The sequence below is a fragment of the Heterocephalus glaber genome, unplaced genomic scaffold, assembly GCF_053883595.1.
Source record: "Heterocephalus glaber isolate CG9 unplaced genomic scaffold, H.glaber_assembly_v1.0 deba00001497, whole genome shotgun sequence".
In the NCBI taxonomy this organism is placed as follows: Eukaryota; Metazoa; Chordata; class Mammalia; order Rodentia; family Bathyergidae; genus Heterocephalus; species Heterocephalus glaber.
In genome coordinates this window covers 21418937-21433461 of record NW_028258320.1, presented here as the reverse complement: position 1 = coordinate 21433461, position 14525 = coordinate 21418937, and the positions used below count along the sequence as shown (strand labels likewise).

Genomic DNA, 14525 nt, shown 5'->3' with positions numbered 1-14525 from the left:
AAAATTGCCCTCTTTATATTACCAAATTGATTTTTACAACTGATTTCAGTTATGATTTAATGTCTAAAATCTTTATGTTAATCTGTCAAACAAAATCAGAAGTACATTCATGGACAATTTTGCATGATGGTCACTATAGTTACTGAGTCATTATCTTTATTCTCAGTTTTGATTCTTCAGAACACTATGTGTTCAGAACAGATTTGATTCGCTTGAAATGACCTTACCACATAAAATAGAAATGGCCAAATAATAATTCATAATTCTTCTCCTAAAATGCTTCTAAAATGGCAAAGCTATAGAGAGGTGAGGAAATACAATTTGAATAATGCTAAAAACAATGGCATAATTTCATAAAACTATGTTACAAAAGCACATACTGAAAATGATCTAAAAAATTAAAAATATAATAATACTAGAAATAAAAACCTTCAAAGTGAAATAATCATTTGAACTTTCATAGTTTCATATTCCAAAACAATCAGAAGAACAATGGTAGGAAGTATACAGTATTTAAACACTACTTAGTACACATAAATCTGTCTAATGAGTATAATTTTACTTGAAATTTACTTGAAATTTCATGAAAATGAATGCAAAAAAATCTAAAATAAGGAAAATTCTGAGAATATATCCTCATACACAAAAATTTGATTCATTAGGAGACGTTCTGGTTTTAGCCATACATACTAAATATTGCTTCAACATACCTAATCTGAAATTCTTGGGACCAAAAGTGTTTCAAATTTTATTGTTTTTACTTTTTTGGAAAATTTGCATAGAGTTTACTGATTCAGCATTCTGAATCTGAAAATCTGAAACCAAATCCTCTGTAATCCAAAAAATCTGTGTATATGTCTGATTTTGGATTTTCAGTTCACAGATGGTTAATTTCTACTTTAAAAATATTAATTAAAATTTTATCATACTTAAAGTAACAAGATATAAGAACAATATGCTTATTCAAGAGATTTTTAAAATATTTTTGTACTATCTTTAGCCCTTAATTGTTTCTCCCTTGTTATATTTACAAATATCTTATCTAGTAGAGAAAAGTTCTTCATGTTCCAATAGAGTAAAAAGAGAGTGAAAATAGCAATTATAATATGGAGCATCCAAGTAAGTTTTTCCTCTAAAGATATAAGGAAGAATCAATGTAGAATATTTCCAAAGTCAAAAAGAAAAGCGTTTTATTTTCCAAAGTGAAATTAACATATATTATCAAGTTAAATGCAATATAAAGTCTGCAAAGTAATATTATACCCCAATCTGAAATAGTAATTGAATATCTCATTGCACTAAATAATGGAATGGACAGATTTTCAATAAAGTTGAGCATAAGGTAACTTTAATAATGTATCTGCTACCTAGAAAATTGAAATAGAGCTATATGAAAAGTAATGAACAAGCCAATTTTCTTGAAAAATGAAAATGGAAGCAGAGCATACTGAAATTTGTGGTATGCAGCAAAAGCAATAATGAAAGAGGTTTTTGTCAATGCATGTCTACACTTTAAAAAATAAGAATTTTTAAAAATTAGAAAGAAATGGGTTTAGAAATTTGAAATTAGCAACTTAATTATGTATCTCAGAGATTTAGAAATGCAAGAATAAACCAAATTCCAAATTAGAAGAAGGAAAAAAAATAACAAAGATCACAGCAGAAAAAAACAGAGGCTAATAGCAAATATAAAAGATCAATGAAAAGGTTATTTGACAAGATAAAATCTATAAATACTTAACTAGATAAATGAAGAAGAAAAGAGAGACCAAAACAAATAAAATTATAAATAAAATAAAGTAGTAATGAAAAGGAATCAGTGTTTAGAAACACCAGTCTCTAAGGATTACATGCTTCCTGCATTTTATGCTTCACATTAGGATTCAATTAATTGCTATTTGTTCCTTACTTTTATGTAGCATGCCCTGATATATTGCAGATCCAAAAAACCTAAAATAATAAAATTTTGAAATTGAAGGTTATTAATTTTGAAGGGTAAAAACAGCAATTTGAAATATCAAGGGGAAAAAATCTTGATTTGCTTATAGGCAATTGAAATAAATCAGTAGGCTTGCTGAAAAAGTGATTCTCAAAATAGTTTGAGTATATTTAAAGCTAAAAATTTGCCCCTAAAATAATTAAATTTCCTTAAAATAATGATCCACTACTTGCATATTAATGTTATAAAATAAAACCTGATTATAATTTAGGACAAATATTAAATAGAGAAAAATTCAACTTTGCTCTAATCAATGTTTCAATGCCAAGAGTAACTAGCAAGGATTTTTTCCATGTACATTTGTAAATAACTCACCTGGTTAGCAATCTGCCGAGCAAGAACATCCATTCTTGATCCTGACTCTGATATCATTTTAGCTGCACAGATCACATCAGTTGTATGCTTTAGTGGTCCTTTGCCCCTGAAAATAAAAGAATATATGTCAGTCTCAGGCAGTTGTGAACTAATAGAGATCTATCTGTATATTTATACATAAAGTTCTATATTCATATATATATATATATATATGTAAACTATTTTCATACTGAGTTGGCGGTTAGTTTAGTTTAGTTTTATTTACTTTCTTTTTCAGTAGACCCCAATTAGAATATGCTCTTAAATAAAAAAATTAAAAAAAATTAATGAATGTCTATTAGATTAAGATTCAGTAAAATTCTGCAGAGAAGATGAATTCCACTCGAACTTCATTTCCAGGTTTTTATTATAATAAATCTGAGCTTAGATATACCCTAGGTGGACCTAAATACCTAAATGCAAAGGTGTTTTCTTGGTTATAGAAGGAAAATTTATACTTTGGACATTACATACATTCAAATTTACACTTTTATCAGAATGGCTATTTAAAAAGGTTCTATTCATTTTTTCTTCTTTTACAGTTTTATATTTAATTGCATCAAATCACATTATCTCCTCCAAATAATCAAATCAAATATGGGAAAGCCTAGGCCTGAGACTTATGTAATCTAGGGATTTTATTTTGTTTTGGTTTTACTTTTATTTTCATTAATATTATCCCTAATTTATCCCCATGCCATAAGTTTCTGTTTCATTAGTTTCTTCTAGGATATCTTCTTCTTCTGTGCAACTTCCTCCTCTGGTTTAAGGACAATTTATTACTTTTAGGTCAGGATCATCTCAGTGCAGTCAGGGGAGTACATATATGGGTTAATCTGGCTATGAGCTCTATAAGTACAGCAGTGCAACTTCAGTGGTTTGTTCCCCTTCATGTGTTCAATGGCCAGAAGACCTACATCTACATCCCTGAGTTCACCATTACTCTGCATTTTTAAGCATGTGCAGCAAAAATTTGGCACTCTTTTGAGGCCTCGGACCCTGTGTACAGCCCCAGGGCTTGGCCTGGGCAAACTTTCTATTCTACCATTGTAACACTGGAATGACACACATTGCTTCTTCAATGTGACATCCTTCAGATACTTGGGGGCTTTCAGATATGCATACCTTTGAGGGCCTGGGAAGTTTCATAGGTGTTGTTAAACTTGAAGATTTGACCCTTTTGATTTGTATGATTTTGTGGAATTTTCTGGGTAAAGAGAATAGTGAGTCATTTTCATAGGTCACCTCAGGTCGCTTATGGGAAGAGGAAGCAAGGTACTTTATTTTGGATCATATATTAAGTTCCTCTCTCACTGGGCCCGCCCCACAGTGGTCATTCCTGATGCAAAGAAAGGATAGCCCAGCCCTTACCTAAGTAAATCCACTTATTCTAGCACCATTTTAAAGGAAAATGCTGACACCATTGCTGCAATGAATAAAATCTTCCCTCAGACAAAAACAAAATTAGGCTTCAGAACAATTCATCAGAAGTACTGAAAACTGTGCTCTCTGGTCTGTTCAATAATCCATCCTTATTCTGAAGAAATGCATGTTATAAAATCAGCTACTGCACAGCTGTCAAACCATGTACACAGCTTGAATTGGCCAAGAGCACAATCCAGTTGGAAGTTTAAAGTGGTGACCTGGTTGTCTTCACAAGATTTTCTCATCTATTTGTAACCTTGTTTTGCTCACTCGTCAATTCTATCTGTTGAATGCCTTAATTTGATCATGAAAGGGAGGAATTTATCTGTAGATTAAAAAGAGAGAGAATTCTAACCTCAGAGGGCTCTGGAAAATCAGTAATGCCTATAAGAATACCATTCATTTATTCTTCCTTAAATCACTTATCTTTGCCTCCTTATCCTTCCTAAGCCTATTTTCTTACTCTTAAGCAATTTCTTCTTCTAGAATAAAAAGAAAATTCAGTATATCACAATATATGAGTATGAATCTGGATTCAGATTATCTTATATTATTTCCCAAAGAGGCCATTTTCTATTATATTTAAATCAAGTAAGATAAATTACTCCTCTGTTTCTCTTCAGTGATAGTAGGAGTACCTACATCTTATAGACATTCTGAGAACTGCATGACTTTGTTTCTTCAAAGTGCTCCAGACACTCCTTTAAACAAAGCAAGCATTCAAAAATATAAGTTGTTGCTGATACTTTAAGAAACTTTGGTTCACAATGCCTTCGAATGAAGGGTGGATTGCTTTCAAGATTTTCAGGGTAGGTAGAGAAAGTAGGAAAAACTCCACTTTTTCATTTTTGGAGCAACTTCCTATTTTTATTTTTAGTGATTGACTGTATTGATATAAGAGCAGCATTTCTGCAGAAGAAAATTGATATTGACTTTGGCGTGATACTGTGCAAAAGTATTCAAATATATACATATGTAGATCTTTTTACTTGGACCTGCACTCTTAAAGATAGGAGTTGTGCACAACTAGACTGGGGTTTGGTAGGGAAATATTTTTCTATCACCCTTATCCTGGAAAAATAGACAAATGATTATGTGAATTAACGTAGTTGTTCATCCACTTAAAACCATGACTGTCCCTATTTCCTAACTATCTATGTTACCACACTGGCCTTCAAAGTTTTAATTACTGAATTTTTTTGTTGTTTTTTTCAGACCACACAATGGGAACCTGAATGAATGGTTCAAAAAACATTGTTTAAAATTCTTCAAGGGAAGCAAGGAATAAGGAAAATGGGAGAGTATAAACCAGTCAGACAGAAAAGGTTTTTGTGAGAAAAAGATATAGAGTATTTACAAGAGAAGGGGAGTGAGGGTAGTCTTTGTCTATGTTTCATTTACACCTTTTATTGTCCCTGACAATAGATATCTTAGTGATAAATCTCATAGATTTGTTATTAGGGGAATATTGTCACTAAGAAGAGGAGTACTATGTAATGATAAAGAACAGAGGCAGTTCACACAAATTAAATGATCAGAATATTGTACACCAGAAAATTTGAACACCAAAAATATTTGTGAACTGTGTACCAAAAACATTCTCTTTCTGTTCTTGTCCTTTTCCCATGGTGTCTCTCAAAATCATTATGAGCAAGTTTTCCTGTACAAATGGAGAAATGTGTCCAAAACAGTAAAAATCTGGCCACAAAAATGGTTATCATCACACTTCTCTGAATCACTGACATAAGTTGCTTTATAATTTTTAAATAAAATCAACATTAATCATTACCATACTTGAACTCCTGTTATCAAATTTACACATCCAGAAAGAATAGAAGTTATGTAAATGATTATGTTCAAGAAAGACATTGCATTTCATTATTTCTATTCATTTCCAGAGAAAGTTAAACTTAAATTAAACTGTTTAAGCTCCCAAAAGGTAATGCATCAATTTTCAAGGTCTTAAACAATGGGAAAATGTTCTTTCTAAGGATAACAGCTAAGGCTCTTGGTAACTGAAACAATTGACAAAGAGTTATATCTAAGGGATGCAGCTAATATACCTTTCCTCTCAAATAAATATAGTTCTTGCCATAAAAACCCTGGGCTGATAAAAAGGAAATTACCTCTAGCTTTAAACACAATCCTTGTTAGTAAACCACTATTTTAAAAGTAACAATAAGTTTTAGAACTTAAAAGTAATGATAATATACTCGGACCGACCACAATTATCCCCTTCCTCACATTCTTAATTAAATGTATTGCCTGGCAAGCTTCCTATGGAGTGACAAACAAAATACACGCTTTACAAATGATTCCATGGCATGCCACAGTTCTAGAGGAAACTACAATTACTGAAACTATGATAAATTTTTAACATTCTTAGCCTGAAATGTTCTATGTCATGAAAGCTTTTTAAATTGGGAAATATATTCAAAGATTGTTTGCTACCTTCTTTTTCATAATGGTTTCTCAGAATTTCTTGTCAGCAAATTGTCTTAAATCATTGAGTTGGATCCTACAGAGAATATACTCAGAAGGGGCAGGAGTACAGATTGAAGTATTTGAAAACATTTTTAAGAAATCAAAGGCCAAATTTTTTAATAAAGTGATTATAATAATAATCTATCCATTTCCCAAAAAGGAGGGCAGATGGAGCTCTAAAGTGTTGGCCCAGTGACAACTATGTGCAGAAATACATGTTTATTTAGCCATTTCACAGTGTATTCAAAATACCATGAGCACCCATAAATATAAATGATGTTACCTATCAATTAGAAATAAAAAATAATTTTAAAGTTATAATTTAAAAATCATAATGGGAAAGTCTGTCATGACTCAATGATGGAGAGGACATAGAAATTTTATTTAAGTGAATGAAAGAGATTCCATGAAACTTAATGTACTGGCTTAACATCAACTTGCTGCCTGTTTTTTCTGACACTGCCCCACTCTTAACTCTCATTCCTCTCTGGCTTTCAGTCCCCTCTCTCCCTCTCTCCCTCCCCTCACTCCTTCTTCTTCCCTTCCCTCCCTCCCTTCCTTCCTTTCTCCTTTCTTTCTTTCCTTTCCTTTTTTCTTTCTTTCTTCTTTCTTTTGTTCATTCATTTTTTTCTTCCTCTTTCTTTTTTTTAAGCACAAAAAATAAGAAGATAGTACAGAGTATGTTACAACTTAATTAGCACTCATGTTTAAGAATAAAAACACCAAATGATGTGATGATATTTTGTCTTTCAAGGGACAAAAAATACCTATGAAAAGATTTGGCATTTTATGCTACTGATTAATAACAAAAGAGTAAGCTTGATTATGTTGTTTGCATTTGGTAACCCCTAAATATTTGGTAATATCATTCCATACTTCAACACCAAAACTTTTCCACTTAATCCTCTTTTACTGTGATATTTGTATGATATTTAAATAAAATAGGCCCCATAACATTATGGTTCACTTAAAAAATGAAAAATAGTAACATATATATTTCTTCTTTAATAATGAACACATTTATGATTTTCTACATGCTAACCTCTTCATAAACACATTATCGCTATCAGTATAATCATCCTCTAAGATTAGAATTGTTATTATCCTTATTTTGCTGTTGAAAAAAACTGAGGAACAGAGAATTTAAGAGTATCTTCATTGAGTTATTCAGCTTATAAATATTAGATATAAATTTAAGCTTAGGCAATCTGGCCTCATAGTCTGCTTTTAAAAACTGTGCTACACTGCCTCCCCAAAACACAAAAATGAAAATTGTAAAAGATCTTTTTAGACACTGAGAGAAGTTATCTTATATATAACAGAGAGAAAAGACCAGGGTTAGATCTTTGCTGGGTGGGAGGAATGTATACCAGTGGTGACTCGCTTACACAAGCAATCTCAATGAGTACTGCTTATATTGGTATCTTAGCAAGAAAAGGTACTATGTTGCATAGTAATGCCATGGCACGTGCTTAAAAAGGTTCCAGTACCCTATAGTCTTGGGATTCTTTCTTGAAATATATTGCTGATTTTTGGTCTTGTGTCCATAGTACCATTCTTTCCTCTCTTCATAGTCTAAACTCCACACTCAAATTTAGATATTATATATACCATGGTAGATGAGAGACTGGAGTGTAATTTTTATTATATAACAAACAAATTTTGTCTGAGAGTCTTAACATTAGACATCATTATTTTACTTATGACATTCTAACTTGGAGCTTCAATAAAGTACAATAAAATGAACATGGACATGGGACATGTATTTTATTTAAATCCCAGTGCTGCCACTTATTAGCTAAGTAGCCATCAGTAAATAACTTTGGTAATCTGTATGAGTTTATTTTCTCTTGTTACAGTAATGATTGTTATGTTTGTCACATGTTAAACAAAAACATAAAATCAAACATTTGGTAAATAGCAGGTGCTCATTAAATGCTTATTTTGGTTTCCCTTCTCCTTTCATAAATAAAGATATTTTGTAAAATATATTACTTTTTGATTTTTAGTACCTTCCAGATAATATCAACACAATTAATTACACTGATTTTTTTCTTACATCTGCTGACAGTATTCAGCCTTGTTCATAGCATCAATTTACTAAGAAAAATAATACAAAATATTTATACATATAAACTCTGTATATGTGCATGGTTGCTATTATTCAATGATGTTTTTAACTCTTTTACAGAATTTATTCCTATTTGGTGACAAATTTCTATGATAGTTTAATTTCTTAGGGTTACTGGTCTATAAGGAAAGTACCTAAATTTTCCTACTTATATTTCTGTATTAGGTACAAAAGAAAAATGTAATTATCATGAAAACAATTCAAAATGCTAAAATGAAAAAAAGGTACCAGATTCAAGCAAGGACATATTATTCCTGTACTATTCAAACATTAAACACTAATTAGGCAACTTTCTCCCTCTGGATGTAAAGTGTCATTCTCAAGTTTTGAGAACTCTATAAAGTCCTTGGAAAATCAACTATCAAATAATCAGCTAACAATCATCTTGAGTAATTAGTATCCTGAGGAACCTTTGGGATTCAAGGCTAAAAATGATGCTGCTCCGTGAATCAGGAATATCTTTCTAAAAAATGTTTGTATTATATATGTCATTGCCATTTCTGTTTCTCTTGTTCCATGTTATTCCAGTAGTCTAACTTCTACAACAACATCAAAATATCTTAGTGGCCAACACACGAAAATTCACTTCTCTCTCACATCACAGTGAGTGATGTCAAAGTGGATCATGAGGTGATGAGTTGTGTATTATATTGTTGGTGTCCTCTAGTTCTTATAGTTCCTGTACCCTAAGGTTTCAGGGCACTCTGCTGGATCCATTGCAACCAGGCATCCAACATCAGGGAAAAAAATGAGACTGAGGCATCTAATAGGAGGCTGTAAGGGTCAGAAAAGTCAGGATATGAATTGGCACACACCATTTCCTATCCACACTCCAGAATCCAGACACATAGATTCATAAAGCTGCAAAGAAGACTGGGAAATGTATTTTTCTACTAGTACATGTTTGCAGTATATGCAAGTTATAATCATCTTGGGGAGTGGTACATGTACATAATACAGCTTGTTTCTTTTTTTTAATCCCCTTCTCTCTCACTTTCCTCCCTCCTCATCTAAATTGTTTTTCCCCATTTTCACTTTTGTTGATATTATTAATCTTATCTCATGTTTATGATATATAATGTTTACATTCATTGAGGTTATTAGGTTCCTGCACATCACATATCTTTTTTTTAAAAGCAGAGGCAAAGTTTATCTCAAAAAGTAATAGCAAAGACTGAGGGAGAAACTGGCTCTGCAGAGCAAGCTTGGGCCAAGTAAAAGAGGAAAAAGCAAGATAAAAGCACACCCTGGAGGAAGCAGTGCTGGTGATCTTGAGGAAAACCATGATCACTGCATCATAAATCTTTATTCTTACTTATTCACCCTTCCCATCCCTCTTTCCCCTCATCCTTGTCCATTTGCAAGAGTTTGATCCTTTTGTTTTCTTCTATCCATCCTTTGTTGTGCTTCTTTGTACTTTCCTTTACTCAAATGAGAGATACTACATGGTATTTAAGCTTGAGTGTCTGATTTCTTTCACTCAACATTGTAGTTGGGCCCAAGTAAAATCATAAACATATAACACGTCCTCTGCACATATTTTCAAGGGGGGAAATGCATATATAACATGCTTATATAAAACATGCTTAGCAAAAATAATTTTTTGAAATTCTGAACTTCACCAAGCAGAGGGAAAATAAAATTGGGAAAGGACCAAGCTCCTTCACCAGAACTGTGAGATTACAAGACACACTCTGCCTGGGCATAAGGCCAATTCTGTTCCTTGCTTTGAAACTGTTACAATATAGATGGTCTATTATTAAAAACAAATTTTATAAAGGTTTTTCTTCCTGAATGATAATGTTAGACTTTCTTGCTCAACATTGTGTTTGTTTATGAAAAAATCATTGGACTTATTTCAGAGATATTTGGGGAGATCAGTCTGGAAGAGTAGTTATTATTGTTATTATTGCTGCTGCTATTTTTATCCTTTTTGTATGAGCACGTGTGTGGGGTAAGAATTCCCTTCTTCAAATAGACAAAGTAATTTTTAAAATAAGATTTGAGGTGTACACATTTTCCCACTTTCTCAGGCCTCATATTTCTCAGTTTTCCCATAACTAATTAGTGTATCAATAATTTGTAGTGTCAAATCCTAGGCAGACTATAGATTTTCAAGAAGAATTTTACAACGGTCAAAACACACACACACACACACACACACACACAAAACTAAGCAAATAAAGAAAAACCACTAAACACATAGGGGAGAAAACAAAAGTAGAATTAGAATAAAAGACTGTTATGGCAAATTGTTTTAAAATATGGCGAAATAAAGGTTAGAAGTCAGTTTGGTTTTTATTTTTATAAAACAAACTTCTTCAGTTCTTTCTACAAAGATTTTACATTTTTCTGTGGTAATTTTGTACTGAAAGTATACATAATAATAAACTTTACAGGCAGTGTGCTCACAATTCCAGGAACTGTTACAATTCTTTGATTTTTTTCACACAGTTCTAACATAGCATTGCCAATAGAGTGGAGCAGTGTTTCTACTGATTGTTATACTCATCTTCTCTTTGAGACACACAGGATTAAAAAACTCCAGAACACAGTTTTCTAAGTCATTCAGAAACTATAGCTATTGCATACTTTAAGGGGACACTTAAATAAAACATTATTTTTAAAATCATTAAAAATGTTCTAGGAAACGTTTGGTTATTGAAACTGGAATGTGGGATAAGCTTCTTGCTGGTGACTCTCCAGATTAAAGTGAGCAGTGAGAATTGATAAGGGAAGTTATTTGTATCTTCACTCACACATTACAAATTTACCCCTGCCACCTCCTTTCTCAAACTCCATGAAAAGAGACTGTAAGTCATTATTCATCCACACCTTCTCAGGACATAATGGGAAATCTGTACTCAGCACCAACATTTGAAAACAGCTCTTTTCTTGCCTTCTACACATTACTTCTCTGAGTGTGCACATTAATCAAAGCCAGTGCACTGTAAATACAATCACATTCTCTGACTGTGGGAGTCCCTCTCTTTCCCATTGACAGTGGTCTCAGCATTAATCATGGGCACCATCTCTTACAGAGCCCAGGCATTTTTTTTCCAGCTTCCCCTTAAAACACTATGATATACTCCAAAGGTTTTGCCATTTTTTCTAAAAACTTTAATTATGGAGGGTTAATATATTGAACCAGATTGATATGACTGCCTCTCTCTAATGCCTAGAAATCTCCCCAAACTCTAATATTTCTTTTTTTTGCAAACATTCATTGAAATTTCAGACATTGAGTTTCCAATTAAGTGGGGTTATTTAGGGAAAAAAGAATAAGAAATGAGAAAACCAATAACCACCTAGTAAGAAAGTTACTTTGAATAAAATATAAATGATTTAGCTGTTCTTGGGAAGAAACTCATAGAGTTCATTTCAGTAGTTTACACTTGGCTACTGAATAACTTTTTTACCCTAAAGGGAAAATGAAATTTTCGCAGAAGGGTTGAATCGTTACCACTTGTGACAGCTCCACGGGATCAGCTCCAAATAGGTTAACATGAAAAAGATGGCATCCCAAAGTCATCTCCTCTTCACATTGAACTTCTAATGCTTTAAATAGCAAAACATTCACAATTTTAGCCAATTGGGTTATCTTAGGGCCTTTATTTAGGTGTGCTATGTCCAGAATAGAGTAAATGACACTTGCTTTACCTTCATCCTCTATACATACAAGTATGTTTATGAGTTATATATGCACCATTGTGTTAAGTTGTGTATATCATAAAGCATATACAAAATACACATTTTAAAGGGATTGAGTAAAATTTAAAAACTAAAATAATTTACTACTGATACTATCATCATAAACAACCTCATGATACTATATTCCCTTTCAAGAAGTTGAAATGCATATTAGAGAGTTCCAATACTTATTCTAAGCAATCATCTTGATAGTTAATTTTACTGGCCTAATTCATGTTAGTTTTGATTAAATTATCGTGTTTATTTTGTTGCTGGTCAGTATATCCTCTGAGTAATAAGAGAATTGTCAACTTTCCCATCTTCTTGATCTTCGCTTGTACTTCTCTTTTAATTACCCACACTCCATGGTTTCTTTTCTAAGAATTCCAAACAGTGGATCTCATTTAAAGAGGACTAGCTTGGTCAAAATGAGATAGTACAATTCATAAGTCCAGTTAGCCAGAAGTATGTTTTTTAAAATTTATATATTTATTGGTACATTTTAGGTATACAATACATTTACATTTATCATTGGGTGTTTGTACCTGTACATGATGTATCTTAGTTCTTATTTTTTCTCCCATTACCTGTGCACCCTTCACCTCCTCCACCCTTCCCTATTTACACAGACTTTGATTCCATTATTTTTCTTTCTCATAATTTTTCCTTTCCCTTCTTCACTTTCCCCTTCCCCTTATGCCACCCCCAAACCCTTGGACCTTTTCCTATTTCAAATTATCAATTATTCATTTTAATCATTTTAATCCTTATTTATACTTTCAGTTTCTCACACTAGAGAAACTATTCGGTATTTACACATGTGTGTCCTATTTATTTCACTTAAGAGTATGGCCTCAATACGCATCCATTTAGCTATAAATGTCTCTAGTTTCTCACTCTTTATGGCTGACTAGTACTCCATTTTATAAAAAAAACACATCTTCTTTATCCAGTTTCCAGTCGATGGGCACTTGGGCTGTTTCCAAGCTTTAGCTATTGCAAACTGTGCTGCTATAAACATAGGTGCACATATATTGGTGCAGTATAATTCTTTTAATTCTTTGGGGAAGATTCTCAGTAGGGGAATAGCTGGGTCAAATAGGACCTGTAGTCCTAGTTCTTTGAGGTATCTCCATACTGATTTCCACAGTGGTTGCACTAGCCTATACTCCCACTAGCAATGGAGCAGGGTTCCTTTCTCCCCACACCCCCACCAGCATTTGTTATTAGTTGATTTCTTGAGAGTAGCCATTCTTTCTGAGGTGAGGTGGAATCTCAGTGTTATTTTCATCTGCATCTCTCAAATGACCAGTGATGTTGAACATTTTTTCATATATTTATTTATTGTTTTTACTTCTTTGTCTGAGAAATGTCTATTCATTTCAGATGCCCACTTTTGAATTGGGTCTTTGAATTTGGAGGGTCTGGTTTTTTTTAGTTCTTTATATATTCTCCATAGTGGACCTTTGTCTGAGGTACAGCTGCTAAAAATTTCTTCCCACATTGTAGGTTGTCTCTTAGCTCTGTTGGAGATTTCTCTTGCAGTGCAGAAGCTTTTTAATAAGATGAGATCCCAGTTGTTGATTCTTTGTACTAGCTCCCGTGCTACTGAAGATTTGTTCATAAAGTCTTTTCCTATGCCAATGTCATCAAGAGTTCTACTTAACTTATCTTCCAGCAAGTTTAGTCTTTCTGTCTTAATATTTAGATCTTTAATCCACTTTGATCTTAGTTTAGTGGACGGTGATAGGTATGGGTCTAATTTTAATCTTAGCCAGAAGTATGTTAATGTACACACCATTAAAAACTGTGTAAAAAGTGAAGGCACTTGACAGAGGATTTAGCTCAATGGTTTCACCACGTGCTGTGCAAGCTCAAAGACCTGAGTTCGATACCCGGTACCAAAAAAAAAAAAGAGTGAAGGCACTACAAATACTCCTTACAGACTCTAGAGCTCACCTGTCTGGAATACATACTAAGGGAGAGTGTCAATATCAATCATATATTACATTTTAATAAAGGTGCAATTCTTATGTTTTAGACAACAAAAAATCTTTTTAAGATTTTCTTTTCACTCTCCAAAAGAATATCTTAAAATTCATTTTGGAAATTAATATTTAAAGTCATGGCTCAGATATTACATCTTCCACGAGATTTTTCTTGTTGGCCAAGGCAGAAAAAAAAAACCCCTTTATTTTCTCTGAACATTCCTGTTCATATACCTGTAAACCTCTTGAGATTGTTACTCCTTTCTCTATTAGGGTTATGTTTATATATGTCACAGCTCTTGAACAAGACTAAGCTTATTGAGGTTATAGTTCATGCCCGATTTATGTCTTGGTTTACCAGAACATTTGAAGATAGAGAAAATAGTAGAGTGCTCAGTTGTGGGTTTGCATATTAAGGCAAGATTTTCCCAAATTATATGCTTCAAGAGATCAA

General features: G+C 32.7%; 1 protein-coding gene across 12 annotated transcripts in view; it reads right to left on the bottom strand.

Annotated features, from left to right (window-relative positions):
* Ctnna3 (catenin alpha 3) overlaps positions 1 to 14525 on the bottom strand; it is a 1794873-nt gene that overhangs the window by 79787 nt on the left and 1700561 nt on the right. For all 12 annotated transcript variants that reach the window (XM_021259452.2, XM_021259448.2, XM_021259451.2 and 9 more), the window contains one exon: positions 2315 to 2420. In XM_021259452.2, coding sequence (XP_021115111.1) covers positions 2315 to 2420 — 106 coding nt within the window. The remainder of the gene's footprint in view (positions 1 to 2314; positions 2421 to 14525) is intronic.